Source organism: Acinonyx jubatus, chromosome A1, assembly GCF_027475565.1.
Source record: "Acinonyx jubatus isolate Ajub_Pintada_27869175 chromosome A1, VMU_Ajub_asm_v1.0, whole genome shotgun sequence".
Classification (NCBI taxonomy): domain Eukaryota; kingdom Metazoa; phylum Chordata; class Mammalia; order Carnivora; family Felidae; genus Acinonyx; species Acinonyx jubatus.
This window is the reverse complement of record NC_069380.1, coordinates 5,765,590-5,781,130: the sequence shown is the minus strand read 5'-3', so window position 1 is coordinate 5,781,130 and position 15,541 is coordinate 5,765,590. Positions and strand designations below refer to the sequence as shown.

The window sequence follows — 15,541 nt, the reverse complement described above, 5'->3', positions numbered from 1 at the left end:
TATGTTGAGCTGTGTTCCCTCTAAACTCACTTGGTTGAGAGTTTTTATTGCAAATGGATGTTGGATTTTGTCAAGTGCTTTTCTGCATCTACTGAGATGACTGTCTAGTTTTTTATCCTTTGTCTTGTTAATCTGGTGTACCACACTGATCGACAGGCCCTCAGCAATGCAGAGACCAAACCCTGCCCAGTGTGTCCACAGCAGGCAAAGGAGGTCACTGTAGCTGATGGGGCTAAAGGCAAATGTGGCCCAGCCATAACAGTAGGGTGCAGGCAGCCCACACGGGAGATACTTCTGGAACACCTAGTTCTGGTGACCAGGGAACGCTGTGCTGCAGGGCCCCACAGGGCCTCTCTTCTACAAGATCACTACTTCCAAGACCAGGAGACACAGCTGACCTCCCTAATAATACATGGAAACAAACACAGGAAGTTAGACAAAATGAAGAGACCGAAGAATATGTACCAAATAAAAGAACAGGACAAAGTTACAGAAAAAGATCTAAATGAAACTGAAATAAGCAATATGCCCAATAAAAAATTCAAAGTAATGTTTGTAATAAAGACTAGAGCAAAAATAAAAGAAATAAAGACCAAAAATAGAAAAGATCAATGAAATCAGGAGTTTGTTTCTTTGAAAAGATGAACAAAATTCATAAACCTTTAGCCAGATTCATCTAGAAAATGAGAGAGAGAGGACTCAAGTCAATAAAATCAGAAATATAGAATGAGAAATAACAACTGACACCACAGGAATACAAAGGATTATAAGAGACTATAAAAATTATAGGCCAATGAATCAGACAACCTAGAAGAAACTGATAAATTCCTAGAAACATACAATCTTCCAAAACTGAATAAGAAAGGAAAAGAAAATTTGAACAGATGAATTACTAAGTAATGAAACTGAACTGATAATCAAAACACTCCGAACAAACAAAAGTCCAGGAATAGATAGCTTCACAAGTGAATTCTACCAAACATTTAAATAACAGTTAATATGTATTCTTCTCACACTTCTAAAAAAGGAAGGAAGACTTCCAAATTCATTCTATAAGGCCAGCATTACCCTGATGCCAAAATCAGATAGACACTACAAAAAAGATAACTACAGGCCAATATCTCTGATAAACATAGATGCAAAAATCTTCAACAAAATATTAGCAAACCAAATGCAACTATACATTAAAAAAATCATTCATTACAATCAAGTAGAATTTATTCCAGAGATGCATGAGTGGTTTCCCTTTTGATTTCTTTGACCCGTTGGATTATTCAGTAGTGTGTTGTTTAATTTCCACATTATTTGATTTTATCCAGTTTTCCTCCTAGTACTGATTTCTAATTAAATATAATTATGATCAGGGAAAAAAATACTTGATATTATCTCAATCTTCTTAAATTTGTTAAGGCTTGCTTTGTGGCCCAACATGTAATCTATCCTGGAGAATGTTCCATGTGCACTGGAAAAGAACGTGTATTCTGGTGCTGTTGGATGGAATGTTCTGAATATGTCTATAAGGTCCATTTTGTCTATTGTGTTATTGAGGACAGCTGTTTCCTTATCGATTTTCTGTCCAAATGATCTTTCCATTGTTGAAAGTGGGGAATTGAATTCCTTATTATTATATTGCTGTGAATTTCCCCCTTCAGTTTTGTTTATGGTTTAAATATTTAGGTGCTCCAATGTCAGGTGCAAACAAACTTATAATTCTCATATCCTCTTAATAAATTGACCTCCATAATACTATATAGTGACCTTCTTTGTCTCTTATGACTGATTTGGCCTGAATGTTTATTTTATCTAATATTAATATAGCCACTCCTGCTCTCTTTTGGTTACCATTTACTTGTAATATTTTTTTCAATCCCCTTACTTTTGCCTATGTGGCCTGAAAGCTGACGTGAGTCTCCTATCAGCGGCATATTGTTGGATCTTTTTTATTTATCCAGTCACTCTATGTCTTTTGATTGGAGAATTTAATCCGTTTACATTTAAAGTGATTACTTACTGGTAAGGACTTACTATAGCCATTTTAATAACATGTATTATTCCCACAGGTCCTAAAGATAAATCACAGCATGCCACATGGGAAAGAGACCAGGGTGGAAAGGAGGAGGAACACAGGAGCTGAGGAGTGCTTAGGCCTTGCCTTTATTGGGGCTTCCATGGGAAAGGCAAGGCAGAGCAGGGTGAACAGCCCAGGAATGGCTAGTTTAAATGATTTTTTGCAGGCTTTGGACTATAGGGGTGGTTTCTAGTTGCCTGTTACCTGGTTCTGGAATGATTATGGCAAAGGAATAATGCCTCCTGGGGTATATGGGCCAGATAGAGGAGAGAGGCTGTGGATTAGTTTGCAGATCAAAGGCATCCTCCCCGCTGAGATCTTACTATCTGTAAGAACTGACTAGCTCTGGGAGGGGCAGTCTCCACACAGAAAGGTTTTTTGTTTGGATGTTGAAACATCAGCATATACAGAAAATTAAAAATATATACGATACAGAGCCTTACCCAGTCCTGTAAGTACAGTCCCAGTACAGTCCTGATTCTCTCTGATCAGGCAGAGAGAAGAGTGATTTTTCGCAGGGGACTAGAATGGCACAATTGTCTTACATACAATGTCTAGAAGTTAAGTAAAGTTGTATTGCTAGGTTGAACCACGTGCTAAGGTTGAACCACGCTTGCATTCCTGAGATAAAACTTATTTGATCAAAATATTTACTTGGTTGACTGTTTAGAGAATATAGTATCGAATTAAGTTAGCTGATACTATATTTAGGTTTTACGTACTTACACTGATTGAGTAGTTCTAGACTCCTATGACTGCATCCACACCTGCATCTCGAGGTTTTTGTGGAGGAGAGGGGAGACTGAGAGTTACACGTGGTACTCAATACTGACAAACTAAAAGATTCCTATGTAAATACTCTTTATTTCTATCTATTTGCAGGTCAGTGTGGTCCTGCTTTGTCCACACTTCTGGCTGGGTTTCTTCATAGTCCCTATTGTGTGCCTGATTCTAAATCTACTATGGACATCGTAAGTTGAAAATTAAGGTAGTAACCAAAAAAATATACTGTCATGGTTAATTCTTCTTTTCCAATTATGTGGTCTTCAAATTAAGTTGAATTTGAAAATTTGCCACTTTATGAATATTAACAGTCATGGGACTTTTAGAAGTAAATGTCTTCTGCCTTTCACCACCGTAGATTTCCCAGCAACCAATTTGGGGGGGGGGGGGGGGGAAGATGTTATCAAAATACATGAGAGGTAAATTTGGTAGTGAACTACCTAGTTCATGATCCTTCCTGAAAGGTCATCCACTTACTCTTTAGAAGTGGGACTTCTATCCATTTTAGAGGAACCAAAACCTGATACCAGAGGATCACATATTAAAAACTAATAACAAAATAAGAAACAGGAGGAAGATGTTCAAATTAGAAAGACATTCTTCACTTTTTAAAAACATGGGAAATAAGAATCTATTAAATATAGTTCCCCCAGAATATTTAGGTATTAGAGGACAGAAACTCCCCTCCCCCTTTTTTTTCTTACCGAATCCAACAGGAAAAAAAAAGCTTTTAACTAAGGTGTTAGAAATCCCTGAAATCCCTAATGTTACAGATAAAGAACCCATGAAATTACAAGCTTTAAAAATCGGAAATAACTTGTACACGATCATCGTACATAATGTGTATCATGAACAACAGGGCTTTACAACATCATAGGGGAGCCTGAGTGGCTCAGTCAGTTGAGCACCTGACTTTGGCTCAGGTCCTGATCTCACGGTCCGGTCCGTGGTGTTGAGACCCATATCGGGCTCTGTGCTGACAGCTCAGAGCCTGGAGCCTGCTTCACATTCTGGGTCTCCCTCTCTGTCTGCCCCTCCCCTGCTCACAGTCTCTCTGTCTCTCTCAAAAATAAACATTAAAAAGTAAATAAACATCATAAATTTCAAACTAAGAAGTTAGAGAAAGAAATATTCTAGAAGTGATAATACTAATTTTGCTTTTTAATGTCCAATTCTTCCTTAATTCCTCTATATATCAGGGCAAATGTAATTATTTATAGACCCCAAAGCAGAGGGGTGAATCTTTCTCAAATCCCCCCCCCCCAAACATATTAGGTTCCTTTTCTCTTTCCGTGTGTTGTGTGTGTGTGTGTGTGCGCGCGCGCGCCCGCGCGCGCTTGCGCAAGTGTGGGGGAGGGGGTCTTTTCATTCATTCCACCTTCAGCAAGAACTGTCTTTTAAGAAACTGTTTGAAGAACCCTTTGTATCACTATTAACTCATCAACCAAAGTTAGCGATGGGAGGTGGAGAGAAAGTACTTAATACGTTTGTCATATGCATGTTTATTCATTCGATCCTGAGAGCAGGAGGCTTCAGGGCAGAGACAGCCAGTAGTGCTTACTCACGGCCACAGCCGCTCTGGTGCCCCCCTGCTGGGGTCATGCCAGGAGACCTGGATGCACAGCCCTCCTAGCACGAAAGGTATGTCACAGGGGAGGAAGCCCCAGACTATGAACCTGGGAGTCTCTGCAGAAGGGCAGTTTTCGTCTCTTGTCTCCTGAGAAAGGAGAGAGGCTTTGCTCCTTAATGGAAGCCAATTCTCCTGGGGAAGAGAAGGAGAAGGATCACGGGTTCCCACTCTTTGGAACGTGAGTAAAGTTGTGCAGGGGTGAGATAAAACCAGTGTCTCCGGGCTCACAAATCCTAGAATATCTCCATGGCTCCGATCTCATCACAGTTTGAAACATAAACGTTCTGCCCTGGCACAGAATGTCTTCTCCACAGTCCCACAAGTACATCTTATCTTCCATTCAGTAGGTTTTGCCATTTGGGGAGGAAACCATTCTAGTGTAATTAATAGTTACACACCCACCTTTGTATTAACAGATCTCAGACTTTAAAAACTAATTATAACAAAAAAAAAAAAACCCTGGAAACATACCATTTCCCATCTTGGGGGCACCTCCAATCTGAGTGCTCCAGGATGTGCTGCCCCAAAGGCATTTATTTACTTAGTACCAAAGTGTTCCTGCTGGCAGAGTTGTGGCCAGTAGGGAGACAGAAACCTCAACCGAACTAGGATACGTTGAAGACTCCCAACCTAAAATAACCATTTCAGGGGCGCCTGAGTGGCTCAGTCAGTTAAGCATCCGACTCCTGATTCTGACTCAGGTCATGATCTCACAGTTGGTGAGATCGAGCCCCACATCTGCACTGTGCTACCAGTGCAGAGCCTGCTTGGGACACTCTCTCTGCCTTGCGGTCTCTCAAAATAAATAAATAAACATGAAAACATTCTTTAAAATGAGCATTTCATATCTATACCACAGTATCGATTTCCCCAGTGCAATATGTACTGGTCCTGTTTCATTCCATACTTTCTTTTGCTTACAGAATGCAATTTTCTTCACATTGCTTTATTCCATCTCTGAGTATAAATATTTCTATTAAGTTGGATGAGATTCTTTCTGGAAAGAAAAAAAAAGCCTTTCTATAAAGTACTCGATCTAGGGAAATTTTAAACTACTACATTTTAACGTGCAATATATTTCTCCTAATTATTCCTCACTACATCCTCATCCACATCCCATCCACAAGTTTTTCAGTTTAACCTCGGAAATAATTACTGAGGAACAAAGTAACCGACTGGGCATTAACTGCTGTCACGTAGATGAAGAATGTGCCACACGCTGACAGTGCACAAGCGTGTCTTCCGTGCTGGTGTCACTGCGGAACTTGGAGCTTGAGTTTTTGAATCTTTCTGAAAGTGTGTTAAACTTTTTTAAAGGTGTTAAATTCCAGCACGTGGCATTACACATATCTCAGTATGAGCTCTTCAGCACATCAGCTGCGTTATTTCTGCTCTTTTTTAGCTCACCATTCTTTTCTCCATTTCAGAAGTCAAACTCTTACGGGTAAAAAAATGTCAGAATGAAGTAGTCATCTTTTGCCCTGCGGCATCTGAAAACTTCCTGGATGGTCCTCTCCTATTAGGCAATAAGGGGTAGATTTGGATCTGTAAACACTCCATTCTTATCCTCTTAACCACCTGCACTTTCACGTTGTATCAAACTTTGCTTAAAACACCTCACTGGGCACATGTATAATATGGATAGTATGTATTTCTTAAAAAGCAAAAATTTGGTTTTCTTGAATTAGTTTCTCAATTAATTCTTCCAAATTGTTTATCTGAGATGGCATTTGTATTTTTTTTAACGTTTATTTTTTTGAGAGAGAGAGTGTGTACGTGCGCGTGAGCAGGGGAGGGGAAGAGAGAGGGAATCCTAAGCAGGTTCCACACTCAGCGTGGAGCCCTAAGTGGGGCTCCACCCCACAAACCTGAGCTGAAATCAAGAGTCGGTTGCTCAACTGACTGAGCCACCCAGCACCCCTGAGATGGCATTTTTAAATGAACTGCTATATACTCACAGCACAGCGAAGTTCATCTGTCAAGGTTGCTGTAAAATGCTGCCACTAAAGCCACCGGACTTTTAGGAGCAGTTCTTTTGGCTCTGTTTTGTTTTTAACCTCAACGTATCTATCTCCTTTACTACTCTACTTATATTTCCTGCTTATAAAATATTCTATGATCCAGAATGATTTCAAAATCTTGGTACAAATGGGGCGCCTGGGTGGCTCACTTGGTTAAGCATCTGACTCTTGATTTCAGCTCCAGTCAGGATCTCATGGTCGGTGAGATCGAGCCCTGCACTGGGTTCTGCACCGACAGTGTGGAGCCTGCTTGGGATTCTCTTGCTCCCTTTCTCTGCTGCCCCTCCCCTTGCTCGCTCGCTCTCTCAAAAATAAATAAATAAACATTTAAAAAAATCTTTAAAAAAATCTTGGTATAATCCTAGGGAGATACTTACATGAAAATTAAGTACAAACGTGAAATAATTCAAATATACATGTGATTTGGATTTTAGAAGACTGTATATACTACTAAAATACTTTCTTTGAGTTACATAACACTTACACTAAAGTACAAATTTCAAACATTTCACAGTCCCTTTGAATTGCAGATTTTCCCACCTCTATTTACCATATTACAGAACAAAACAAAAACAAAAAATGTGGTATGCTAACTTATCTTTACTCAAAGAAAAAAGGGGGGGGCCTCAAGTAACTAAAAAGACAACGAAAAATTCAGGATTACTCTTACTTGCCTTTAAAATGCAGCTGGGAACTTGCAGACCACCTTGGCCATACTCAGTTACAGACGAAGATGCTAACATACTGAGAGGATGATTCTAACAGGACCCCTCAGCATCCAGCGCACCCTTCTCTCTCTTTGGAAATCTAGGATCTATGGCTAGATGATGACATCACTGGGGAATCAAGTGACAGAAGCCACAGGCTGTAAAAGATCCAAGTTAAGACCTACACTCGATGCCATGGATCACTTTCCAAATAATTTTCAGAGCTGTTAAGTATTACATTTTAGCCATCCTACAGTTACACATTATCAAGGAAATATTTAGGATCCTTTCCATAACTATGGAATTTACTAGACAAAGATTCCCAGGAAAAAGGAGTGGCCCATGCGTCTTCACCGTGACTTTCAGAAGAATCCATGTAAATGCACGTAGATGGTCCCGATAGCAAATTATGTTCCAAATACTCAACTGCACATCTATTTGCATCTAAAGGCACATTTTCTCAAAAAAATGTTAAGTAGCAGTATTTTTTTTTAATTCAGGCCACAAGTGGCTATTTATTTGATAACACGGATGAAATGAAACTCATTTCCGTGGGGGGAAAAAGGGAAACAGTGTCACTGGAAATGAGCAGTATTTCAGCTCCTGAGAAATACTTTACTGGGTACACAAGTGCTTGAAATTGTTGTTTCCCGGCCTGAAATCTAGGAAGGTAAGGAATGAAGAGAAGTTGCTGGAGAGGGTGGTAAGAGGGGGAGGACCTGAGGAGGCAGGTACACGTGCAGAAACTGGGGGTGTGAGGAAACCAGGGAGCCAGAGGTGGTTGCTTCTGCTTCAGATAAGACTTCAGACCTTGCCCCTTAGGACCCACTACCAGAACCACCATCCCAAGGCTCTCCCTCAGGAGCTTTACAAAGGACCTCGTCGACAGGATCCCAGAGCTAACAGGTGAACTGCATCCCTGCTGCCCTCCCCTCCCCGCCGCGTGGCTTCCTGCTGTGCAGCGAGGAGAAAATGTGGTGGCTTGAAGGGTGCCCTGATTATCTGGGGAGGGCTTTTCTGGACAGCCACACTGAGCGTTTCTCTATCTGCTTTAGAGCCAGCATGGTTTCGAGTTTGGAAAGTTCCAAATATACGCTGTAACGAAAACTGATGTGCTTTAGGTGTCATTTTTAATATATATTTTATATAAAATGTGTGAGATTTCGGGGCGCCTGGGTGGCGCAGTCGGTTAAGCGTCCGACTTCAGCCAGGTCACGATCTCGCGGTCAGGGAGTTTGAGCCCCGCGTCAGGCTCTGGGCTGACGGCTCGGAGCCTGGAGCCTGTTTCCGATTCTGTGTCTCCCTCTCTCTCTGCCCCTCCCCCGTTCATGCTCTGTCTCTGTCCCAAAAATAAATAAAAAACGTTGAAAAAAAAATTAAAAAAAATAAAATACAATGCGTGAGATTTCAAATTCAATCTAATGTTAACTTACCAATCTACATTTCAAATGACAGCACTTTATCTCACGGAATTATGATTAGAACAGCTAATACATATAAAGTGTTTAGAAAATTACCTGCCACATGCTGGTATTTATGTACGGATCTTTTTATTTATCTCTCATGCGTACTTCCTTGATAATTTAGTTCTATTGTTTATTCTACAGAAAAATCATAAGTGACAAATACCATATTTTACTATTTATAATCCATTCCCAGGAGTTAGAAGATGTTTATACTCTACCTTGAACTTTCTTTCCCATAAAACAAAAACTGTTCACTTTCGAGTAAACAGCAAATATAGCCTGTGCCTCTATTTCAACTGCTTTACAAAATGTTCTCCTCCATCACTCTTCACCTTTCCTTACATTGTGATGTCCAAATATGTCGTTAGATAGACATACAGTAAGTAAAGCTTTTTTATAATGAATAATCACGGACTTCTGAACCTGTCAAATAAAGTATGGCTTTTCTTTTCCAACATTCAAACCATATCTTATTAGCTACATTTCCTTCGTTGTTCGTTTGTTGTTAAGTTACTTCCCATCAGCAACTTCCTGATACACCGGAGACAGATAAACCTTGCAGTCAACATACGAAGAACATGGTAAAGTGTTCGCTTGTTACATGTTCATAATTTTACTTTAATCCAAAAGGATTTCAAGAGATTCAATGCAGTGCCAACACAGTGACGTCACAGTCACAGGTTTTAAGTTAAAATATCAGAACAGCTGCTGACTAGAGAGAAAGGCAGCTTCCTTTGTTTAGGGAACAGCTTAGAAAATTCCTAAAATTGAAGCATATCAGTTAGACACATGTGTTTTTCTTCAAGTATACATTAGTGTTTAGGCTTGTTAATTCTTTATTTTTTTTTTTTTATGCTTATTTTTGAGAGAGACAGAGCGTGAGCGGGGAAGGGGCAGAAGAGAGAGTGACAAAATCCAAAGCAGGCTTCAGGTTCTGAGCCGCAGCACAGACCTAGACCCAGGGCTGGAACTCAGGAACTTCGAGATCATGACCTGAGCTGAAGTCAGAGGCTTACCCAACTGAGCCACCCAGGCACCCCGGCTTGTTAATTCTTTTATAATACAATTTTGAAGTGTGTGGCATCACATTCTTTGATGGTTTTTGTTCCAAAACTTGACCACTGATGTCTCTAATAATTTCTCCCAATCACCCAATCTTCCTTCTTCCCGTGATTTTCTGCCTCAGCCAGCCTAAAATTTATAAACCACCAAGTCTTACTACCAGCCTAAACTCTTGCACTTTTTAATTGTACTTGTCTGGGGATGTGAGCGGCTAGGACTACCCAGGAGTCCGTGAGCTGTCCTCTGTGTCACTTCTTAGCGCCTGCCAGACCCCTCCCAAGGCCACAGATGGCCTGCTCCAGGCCCATCTCCCCCGCCTCTCTCAGGTCATGCTTACTGTGCCCCTCCCACCACAGGGGTTTCCCAGAGTGGGTCTCCTCTGTCCAGAATGCTCTCCCACACCCTCCTTCACTAACCGGCTTCTCCTCCTTCACCCCAGCTCAAATTCCACTTCTCCAGAGAAGGCTTTGCTAACACCCTTGGAAGCTTCTACCTCTGCCTCACACTGGAATGGTGCCACGTGGGGCCCCTTCCATCATACCTGTTTCCCTCTGACATGGCTCATTCGTGTACTTGTCTGTTGACTGTCTCTCTATATACGTTGGAAGCGTTGCAAAAGCAGAAACCGGGGCTCCTGAGTGGCTTACTCGGTTAAGCGTCTGACTTCGGCTCAGGTCATGATCTCACGGTTTGTGACTTCGAGCCCCGCGTCGGGCTCTGTGCTGACAGCTCAGAGCCTGGAGCCTGCTTCGGATTCTGTGTCTCCCTCTCTCTCTGCTGCCCCTCCCCCGCTCATGCTCTGTCTCTCTCTGTCTCAGAACCAAATGTTAAAAAAATTTAAAAAAGAGAAAGTAGAAACAATGTCTATTTTGGCTTTGGTATCTAATTGTGGCTCAAAGAAACTTAATACTGGAGTGGATGAATGATGAGTGCATGAACACAGATAGAGACCCTAATGAAAACAAGTTGCCACAGAAAGGGGGAGCACTGTCTTGTCGGTTTCAAGTCAGAAATGCACACCTGTGGTCAAGCACTGACAGGACACATCCACTCTGCCATTACGACTGCTGTGAACGGCACAGGTAGTCCTAGGTGTCTCTGATGGAAGTGAGGGTTGGAGGCAGCACACAGCTGAAAACTTGAGAATCAAGATTCCCAACTAGTGACCATGGTAGAAAAAGTCATACGGAATCTCGTCTCAGTCCTCTGAACCTTCAACTGTCTGGCTAAAATGCATGCAGATTGACTCGTCCAGAGTCACGGCCCCTGCAACTTAGACACACACCCAGATCTACAGACTTGCACGGAGAGTCGGCAGTGTTCGGGGCGGCTGCAGCACCCCCTCTGGTAACGCCTCGTAGCTGCTGGGAAAGCAAGACTCTGGTTTCGCTCAGAGGCTGGGCACAATGCATCGCATCTCATCGTACAGCCTGTAGGCAAGGGATGTCCAGCTACCCAAGAGGGAGAAATTGTTGCTTACACCGTGTAAAGCTCATGTGTTCTTTTTATCTTTCCCATACGATACAGGATTAGAAATACCTGCAACGGAACGTTCCTAGAAGAAGTTCGTAAGATGGAAAGAGGCAGAGTTCAAGAACTTCATCTTCCAACAGCGTTTGAAAAGAGGTGAGGCTCTTCCCTTCATCCTGACTTTTGTTAAAAACCTGGTCTCCTTGTTCTTTTTCTACCTTTCCCCTCCCAGGCACTTCCATACTTGTCATGATTCCGCAAGTTTATTAAGTGCAGGTCAACAGGCTTCTTGAACTTCACACCCCCAGCCACACCAGCTTCCCGTAAGACCCTCCTTCCAGCGGATGGCAACTTCATTCTTCCAGTTTCTCAGGCCAGAAATCTTGAAGTCATTCTCACATCCTCTTTCTCCTATCCCACCCCCATCGTGTCAGAAAATCTTACTGTTCCTACTTCAAAACAAAAAAACAAACAAAAAAAAACCGCTGAGAATTTGATCACTACTCACAACTGCACCATCTTGACCAGGTCCAGCCTCCATCATCTTTCTCCTGGATCATTGCAGAAGCCTCTTACCAGGTATCTCTGCTTCTGGCCTTCCATATAGCAGTCAGAGGGAGGAGGCTTTGGCAGGGTAAATCAGACCATATCACTCCCTGCTCTCTGCTTTCCTATGACCTCTCCTCTCACTCTCTCACTCAGACAAAGACAAGACCCTTTTAGTGGCTTCCAGTGCCCTACACACAGTCCCATCACACACAGTCCCATCACACACACACACACACACACACACACACACACACACACACACAACCAATTTGAGATACCTCCTTATGGCTTTCTCTTCTCATGTCTGGTCACCAAAAGGTTTTTTTTTTTTTTTTTAATGCCTCGTTTTGGAAAATCACATTTCCATTTCACCACACATATTTTCAAAGCAAGGTGTGTCCTTTTCACAACCTCCCTTGCTATTATTCTAACAGATGGTGCATCAAGCTTATGCATGCTGACTTTATTTTAACTTCTAGTGGTTGGTGGACAGACACCCAGATACCTGTGTTGGGCCAAGGAATCTGCTAATCTCTGCCACTTTCCCCTGCAGATTCTTGCAGAAAGGTTTAGACGTGCAGGGGAAGCAGCTCCTCTCTCTGAGTCCTTCCCACTAGACGAAGCTGGGGATACAGGAGGTCAGGGGAGGGCACCGCCAGAGAAAAAGACCAGGGCTGCTTCTAGAAATGTTCCCCTCCTCCCACCGCCTGGGAAGAAGACACCAAATTACAGTGTTCGCTTCCACAGTTGCTGCTTCTTCCCACTGGTCCTGACCCGACGGCCTTGAGAGAAGAACAGACCAAATGCTAGGAATCAAAGTGTACTAATATTTTTTATCTCTGTATCTAAACTATCTCCAGGGAGAGATCTGTTCCAATTGTCTGACATAACCTGGGTGTTCTTCTGAGTAAAAGTGCCATGCTCCTTTTCTTCTATTCAAGGCACTTCCATGAAGCCTGGTGTGTCCTGGAGTTTTAAGTGGGCTTTCTCTGCATCTGAAATATTTATACAGGAAGTATAAGGCAAAGAATAAGTCTTTAACTATACTGAATGGCTGCTATATTTGGAGTACTTTGTTAACCAAGATGGAAAGGGTCAAAAGCAACTGGTGATGTAACCTGAATAAAGAGGCCCAAACACATTTTTGATTTTATTTAGGGAGAATCAAAATTGTAAGTGGGCAAATATAAAATAAATGAATGGGGTGATTGATCAAGACCCACATATTTGGCACCTGGTGAGTACTCAGGAGTGATGGTCCCAAGCGTTGGCAAGGACAAAGAGCAAGTACACATGTTGAAAAAGACAGTCTGGAAAGCTGGGCATTTCTCATGAATTTAAAGAAAAGCTTATCCCATGTCCCAACAGTCCCATTTCTAGGTATTTACCCAAGAGACTTTAAAGTGTATGTCTACACATCCAGGTGCATGATGCGGAAAGATCCCCATCAGGTATGACCCGAAGATTTCACCAAGATACATTATAATGAAACCGTCAAAAATCAAAGACAAAGAATCTTGAAAGCAACAAAAGGAAAGAAGCTTGTCACACACAAGGTAATGCTATCAACCGATTTTTCGACACAACACTTATTGTCCGAGAGAGGGTACCATGCTATATTCAAAGTGCTGAAGGGAAAACAGCTACCAACCGAGAATACTGCATCTGACAAAGCTGGAACTGAAGGAGAGACAAAGAGTTTTCAAAGCAAACAAAAGAGAAAGGAGTTTATCACCACGGGCCTGGCCTTACAAGACATGTTAGGGGGACTTCTTTAAGGCTGAAACAATAGGGCACTAATCGACAGAAAACCATGAAAAGTATAAATCTCATTGGTAAATGTAAATATATAGTAAAATTCAAAATAATCTAATGTTGAAAAGGTGATAGATAAATCAATATGAAGGTTAAAACACAAAAGTAGTAAAAAGCAACTATAATTACAATCATTTGTTAATAAATACACAAGAAAAAATTGACATACAAAACAAAGGGGGGGGGAGAGTAAAAATTCAGACTTTTAGAATGCGTTTGAACTTCAACTGCTACCAAGTTAAAACAGACTGTTACAAATACAAATCATTTTAGGTAAGCCTCATGGTAACCACAGAGCAAAGAACTACTGTAAATACACAAAGAAAATAATAAAGAAAAAAGCATCTAAGCATACCACTACAGAAAAACCATCAAATCACAAAAAAGAGAGCAAGAAATGAAGGACAACGGTCCTTCCAAACAACAAACAAAATGGTAAGAAGTACACAACCAAAACAGCCAAAAAACAACAAAGAGCCAAAAATAAGCAGTAACTACAAACAGGCATATCTTGTTTTATTGTGCTTTGCTTTATTGCACTTCACAGATACTGCTTTTCTTCCCCACCTTTTCTCTTTACAAATTGAAGTTTTGTGGCAATCCTGTTTCCACAAGTCTATCGGCATCACTTTTCTGACAGCATTTGCTTACTTCATGTCTCTATGTCACATTTTGGTAATTTGCACAGTACTGCAAACATTTTCATTACTATTATTTTTATGGTGATCTGTCAACAGTGATTATGACTTGATGAAAGTTCAGGTGATGGTAAGCAGTCATCAGCAGTAAGTTATTTTTTAATTAAGGTATGTACATTTTTTAAGGCATAATGCAATGACACACTTAGACTACAGTATAGTATAACCATGACTCTTATATGCACAGGGAAAACAAAAAAATCCATCTGACTTGGTTTATTGCAATATTAGCTTTACTATGGTAGTCTAGAACCAAACCTGCAGTACCACTGAGGTATGCCTATACTTATGAGTAATTACTTTAAATGTAAATGGACTAAATTATCCAATTAAAAGAAATAGAGTGGCTTAATGGATTAAAAAAAACAAGACTCATCTATATGTTGTCTACAGGTGACTCACTTCAGATGTAAAGACACACAGAGACTGAAGGCAAAGGGATAGAAAATGATATTCTATGCAAATGGAAACCAAAAGAAATCTAGGGTAGCTATACTTATATCAGACAAAATAGACTTTAAAATAAAAACAAGAGACAAAGAAAGGCATTACACAATGAAAAAAGGGTTAATCCAACAAAAGGATATAATATGTGTAAATATTTATGCACCCAGCATAAGAATACTAAATATATAAAGCAAATATTAACAAACCCAAAAGAAGAAATAGACAGCAATACAATAATAGCAGGGGACTCTAATACCCCACTTTCATTAATGGATAGATCTCCTAGACGGAAAATCAACAAGGAAACATTGACCTTAAATGTCTTGTTAGATGATGGACGTGACAGATACACATAGAACATTCCATCTCAGAGCAAAAGTATATACATTCTTCTCAAAGGCACATGGAACAATGTCCAAGACAGATCATATGTTCAGCCCCCAAACAAGTCTTAAGATATTTAAGAAGACTAAAATCATATCAAGCACCTTTTCCAGCCACAATGCTATGAAACTGGAAACCAATTACAAGAAGAAAACTGGAAAACTCACAGTTTGTAGAGATTAAACAATATACTATTGAACAACCAAGGGTCAAAAAAGAAATCAAAATATGTCTGGAAACAAATGCAAATGGGAAGACAACATACCAAAACTTATACGATGCAGCAAAGGCAGCTCTATAGAGGGAAGTTCATTGCAATAAATGCCAACATTAAGATACAAAAGACATCTCAAATAAACAATCTAATGATACCCTTTAAGGAACTAGAAAAAGAAGAAGTAAGCCTAAAGTTAGCAGAAGGAAGGAAATAACAAAGAGCAG

The 15,541-nt window shown here is 40.8% G+C and overlaps 1 protein-coding gene across 9 annotated transcripts in view; it reads left to right on the top strand.

Annotated features, from left to right (window-relative positions):
* The window catches only part of LOC106985516 (phospholipid-transporting ATPase IB-like), a 213,921-nt gene that overhangs the window by 185,668 nt on the left and 12,712 nt on the right, over positions 1–15,541 (top strand). For all 9 annotated transcript variants that reach the window (XM_027064576.2, XM_053209405.1, XM_027064577.2 and 6 more), the window contains 2 exons: positions 2,951–3,039; positions 11,265–11,363. In XM_027064576.2, coding sequence (XP_026920377.1) covers positions 2,951–3,039; positions 11,265–11,363 — 188 coding nt within the window. The remainder of the gene's footprint in view (positions 1–2,950; positions 3,040–11,264; positions 11,364–15,541) is intronic.